The sequence below is a fragment of the Tasmannia lanceolata genome, unplaced genomic scaffold, assembly GCF_043159265.1.
Source record: "Tasmannia lanceolata isolate RefF3 unplaced genomic scaffold, GAP_Taslan_0.1 ptg000007l, whole genome shotgun sequence".
NCBI classification, from domain to species: domain Eukaryota; kingdom Viridiplantae; phylum Streptophyta; class Magnoliopsida; order Canellales; family Winteraceae; genus Tasmannia; species Tasmannia lanceolata.
In genome coordinates, this window is record NW_027518684.1 from 17,956,074 (window position 1) to 17,961,333 (window position 5,260).

The 5,260-nt window shown below is 38.0% G+C and overlaps 1 protein-coding gene across 1 annotated transcript; it reads right to left on the reverse strand.

Annotated features, from left to right (window-relative positions):
* Positions 1-275: 275 nt before the first annotated feature.
* LOC143881102 (uncharacterized) lies at positions 276-4,674 on the reverse strand. The gene is made up of 13 exons (XM_077384098.1): positions 4,366-4,674; positions 3,844-3,981; positions 3,518-3,599; positions 3,343-3,419; positions 3,112-3,227; positions 2,890-2,998; positions 2,689-2,805; positions 2,503-2,594; positions 2,328-2,394; positions 1,979-2,060; positions 1,755-1,846; positions 892-1,035; positions 276-489 (listed from the first exon to the last, which is right to left on the reverse strand). Exons 1-13 carry the CDS (start codon positions 4,585-4,587, stop codon positions 343-345), a joined length of 1,485 nt encoding a protein of 494 aa, XP_077240213.1. The 5' UTR covers positions 4,588-4,674; the 3' UTR covers positions 276-342.
* Positions 4,675-5,260: the final 586 nt, after the last annotated feature.

Sequence of the window (5,260 nt, forward strand, 5' to 3'; positions counted from 1 at the left end):
GGACTGTCTCCTTCTTTCCTTGTCTCTCATACAGGATTTTGAGGAAATCCAAGATTCTAAAATCCGTGTATCCGAACAGCCCCTGAAGTAATTTACCGTGGCCGTGACATATTATTTAAGTTCTTGTAAGCTTCTATTACTAGGATTAGGTTTGAGGTTATCTATGGTCTTGGAGACTTATGAGGTAATAATCTTCCCACATTATTAACTTGCGTGCTTGCTTGATCTCTCCAAAGACTAGATCGGTCTTTTTTCAAAACAACATAACTAGGCCATATATGAAAAATAAATGAATCAATACATCACAAAATCACAATCTATTTGATTAGTAATTACAAAATTTCACAATTTCCAGTAGATGCCCAACTTATGCAAGATTCCTGATACAACTCCCCAAAAGAGTATCTCAGCAAATATCACGTATAAAAGTGTTCCCAATCTTTCAGAGTGCCACACATTAACAAACACATGCTTCTGGATCCAATGGACCTGTAGTACATGAAGATGAATGAAGTTAAGAAGATAGAAGGTGTAAAGCCTCTTATACGGGATTTGCTAGGCCATTTCCCAGCACACTTCTTCAGGAAAGAACAGCCACATAGGGTCACTTAATAGTAGATTTGTCTTAATCATTTGGCCCTGTTTGTTTTAGATTATGACAACCGATTGTGAAGTCCCCAACCGATTATTGGACTCAAATTCAGAGCAATTTTCGGTGCAATAATCAGTTGGCGACTCCACAATCGGTTGTCATAATCTAAAACAAATAGGGCCTTAATTCATCTGTGGTGATTGTTCTCTCATGCAAAAGTGAGCTGCGAAATGGCTTAATTGCATAATAAATCTCATATATAACATTAGCTTTTGGTAGTATCATAAGGTTATACGTACCAGCGATTTCTCGGGGGTCTCATAATACCAGCCATTGACAAGTGCGGGGAAGATGCCTTGTGCTGCCATCACAAAGACTAGCATTGCATTCATTCCAATCCATTCTAAGAATAGAAATGGCATCCTCACTCCATAAACGTCAATCTGTAAGAGCACAATCCCTAAAATTAACACTTCCTAATCAAATAACAACTTGCCTAAGATAAAACTAAGTCCACTTGGCTGTGTCAGCAACTGAAGAGATGAGCTTTTTATTTACTAAAGCGAATCAAAGGAATTTTCAATTGATTCCGCCGATCATTAAGGGGTTTTTAAATGGTTGTATTTATAACAATTTGACTATAATATAACTACTGAAGATCATTTGATCTTATATCAAAGCACACAGATATATTATCATTTTGTTCATGAAAGGGTGTCACATGGGCAGATAGGAGTCATATGTTTCAAGCAAGGTTTTAAATTTCGGTTTAGGCTATAATTTCAGTCCTCACCGAAACCGAAATGCCGAAATTTCGGTCGAAATTCGGTAGAAGATATCGAAATCCCATATGTGTGTGTGTTGGGAAATGATTTCAGCACAAACATGTTTTGATAACATGAACTCATGTATCTTGTCTTTCAATATTTAAAGAGCTGTAAAAGGTATATTAAGGTTTTCAAAAAGCACCTAAGAGACAATTAAATACTAAAAGACAAGATACATGAGCGCATGTATCAAATATAGTTGTGCTGAAATCATTTCCATCTAAAATAAAATTGAGCTGCACAGCCAAACAGACCCTACTTAAAAAAAAAAAACCCTAGTTTTCCATCTGAAGCTGCCCATTCCATAGATGGGACTTGGGAGTTAAACACAATACCAGTAAGTAGAATGCCGAAAAAACAATTCCTGCAGCTCCAGCTGTGAAACAAACATAACTGAAGCTATAGAGTTGTTTGTTCATAGGAATTGCTGCAAGAAAAAAACTTCAATTAATGGTGATGCTCTGAAGAAAACATTTTATGGGCTAGAAGACAACAAATGGCCCCATTAGTTAGAGTAACAATATGCTCTCATATTGCGATTAAAGTAGAAGAAGCAAACCATCAGTAAAATGAAGAATGATGGCAATAATAAGTAGCCCAAGACCCATCAACACCCATTGCTTGAGCCTCTCAGAATGACCCTGCAAAAGATTGGGTTTCAATATGTATCAACTGTCGATGTAGGTTGAGTTATCATCAATTGATCATGAAGTTATCACATGGTTTGTATATTTTAAATTGTAATAATTTGAGGTATCAATACAACACAATGTTATGAAAAGTTATTCTTTTTATTAATATGATAAAATATTATGAAAAGAATTTTTATGCATTAATGAATAAATTGTTATATGACTACTGTGCAAGAGACCTTTTAAATTGAATTGCATAATGTGATGAGGGTGGACCTTGAAATGGATCAGAACATGTCCATAATGTACCCCAATAGTACCCGAGAGGATGGCTGAAATCGAACTAGAAATCCAAAATAATTGCTTCAATCCACCATGAGCTCATAAATGTGTGTGTATGTGGTCAGTTGGAACTCTTTTTTCTTCTCTTTATTTGGGAAACATGACAAACCTCAACAAGCCTTCTGGCTCGAATGGGCCAAGACACCAACTTGGAGCATCCTTGCGAAGTGGCCCTGATAAGGGAGAGCTTTCTGTACAAGCCTACCCAATTGTGAAAAAATGGGACAATCAAATATCAATGGATAAAAGAAACACATCTAAAGCAGATAATTAGATGGAGCTTAGTTTAACCAACCTTCGAACGTATCCAGACAGGCTGTGAGTAGAGATGATTTATGCCCCAAACCTGCCTATCAACATAACCAACTGCATTGCATGCAGGTCCTAGATGGCCTCTCATACCACATTTCACCTGAAAAACGTCCATCTAAATCTTAGTAGGATTTTAGGAACAATTGCATAAAAGGAAAATTGAAATAATTCATAGACCATATACCGTAAACGTTTTTCCACCGCTGCGATCTTGTAATACAAAACTCCAATCCGGAACATAAAGTGTGTATGTTGTTATAATGTAAACGAGGAAGGCAATGAACCCACCAATCCTAAAACAGTAATGGAATATTAATTAATGATGTGAAGACATAAAAGAGGAAATTAAAAAAGTAATGAAATTATAGGTTGAAGCTTATAATTCTTTTTTTATGTTCTAGCTTACCATTGCCAATGGTATGCAGTGAATATGGAGAAATGACTGGAGCCCAGGACACTAGGCCTGATCTTTATTGTCACAGTCTCTATCAGCGCCACAACCAAGTATACCAAAGCTATGCGCTGCTTATAATGAGTCGGTGATTAGTGAGGCTGCAATCTAATGCCTAGTGGATCGTATATGTTGCTATTACTATTGCTAGAGAAATAAAAACATTTGGCTGTAGAAGTTTGAGACCTGGAGGATGCCGCACCAACGGATTTGTTTCATGTCAACACCATAGGACAGATCATCAGGAGCATGAGAATATCCACCTTCAGTTCCAACAGACATAATCTTTCAAAACATAAATTCTGACAGACATAGGTTAGGAGTTAAAAGAGCTCAAACTCAATTTTTGAGACTGCCTTACCTTGCAATACTAGTCCCCAAAAGAGAAGCTTCAACGTCCTTATAATGATCTTCTTAACTGCATCATTGACCTTTGGAATTTTCTGAAACAAAACATGGAGCTTTTATACGTCAACATGGCAATTGTCTTGACCACTAGAAGAAGCCCAGATAGGAATATACAACTCAACTCAACTCATCTAAGCCTTTGTCCCAAACTAGTTGGCCAGATAGGAATATACATGGGACAGAATTTGAGAGATAAGGCATCATTTCAAGAGGAAATGATTATATACAACTTTTCTTCCATTTATTTGAATGTTGATAGCATAAAATGAACTTATATACCTTGAGAGCAAGAGCTATTGCTACACCTACGATGAAGAGGAAGAAGGGCATGACAAAATCAGCAAGGGTGCAACCATTCCAAGGGGAATGATCCATCCGTTCATAAGCGCTGCCGGCATCATCTACGAGGATCATTATCTACATAACAATGGATTAGGAATATATAATTATTGCCATTTCAAAACAAAAAAATGGATTAGGAGCGAATAGGAGAGTGTTGAGTACAAATGATTAAATAACACCAACTCCAACAGCTTAGGCTTTTGGAGTAATTGGTTGTTTCACATGGTATCAGAGCTATTGCCTCAGGGCAGGTCCTGGGTTCAAAACTCACAACTCCCTAATATTAAAAGTCCAAGTGTAAGGCCAACCCAAAAAAAGAGGGGTCACACGTGAGAGGGAGTGCTGAAGTAGAAATGATTAAATAACATCAACTCCGGCCAACAGCTTAAGCTTTTGGAGTAATTGGTTGTTTCACATAAAGCAAGAAGTCTAGAGAAACCACTATTGTAAGATGCCAACCACTATTGTGAGGCCTCTGAATGCATCCAATGCAGCAACCCTCTTGTTCTTGGGCTTTATCAAAGGCTCTTCTTCCACCACCAACTGCTCACCCATGCCTACTTTCTCGTCTTCAACAGGACCCTTTGTGACTGTGTCATCCTTTTGATCTTCTTCTATGTGGACGATGAGCTCTGTGTTGTCGTCGCCTTTTCCTCCTTCCACCCTCTTCATTTCTCCCATTTTCTCACTTCTGCTCCCAACTCCTAAGATGCTGCTATTATATGAGCCTTCTCACCTTTAATTTAATTAAGGTGGATGGTTGTACAGACAAACTTAGAGTCTCATAAGAATTCTTAAACTTGGCATTTATCTCATATATGTTGATATATATAGACCCTTAGTCATCATTAATTAATTACGTACTAAAAGTAGATAATCCACAAGAAAGACAAAACAATCATCCACGGCCGGCCTTTCGGTCCTACCAAGATGGTGTCCAATGTTTTTAAAAGTTTGCATTAGTCTGGATTCCAGAGAAGAATCAATAATCAAGCGTAGGTCCCAAATCCAAGAACAAGACAAGCAGAAACTCAATTTCTGTTGCCACCTTCTATCCTTTTTTTGTTTTGTATTTTTGTCGCATCTCCTAATTCCTTGTCAAACAACTGTATCACCTTCCTATTTCCCAACCAACTCCCAGAAATACTGGATGTTCCTTTTAGTATACAAGAGAGAGAGTAGAGGTGCAACTCAAGTCGGGTTGGTTCGTGTTGAGGCCAACCTAGCCCAATCCGAGATAGCTTTCCTCAGCATTAACCCGACCCAACCTCAGCCTCATGTCAAGGGTGTTCAGCCCTAACCACCTCAGCCTCATGTCAAGGGTGTTCAGCCCTAACCTTACGTGCCTCTAAAT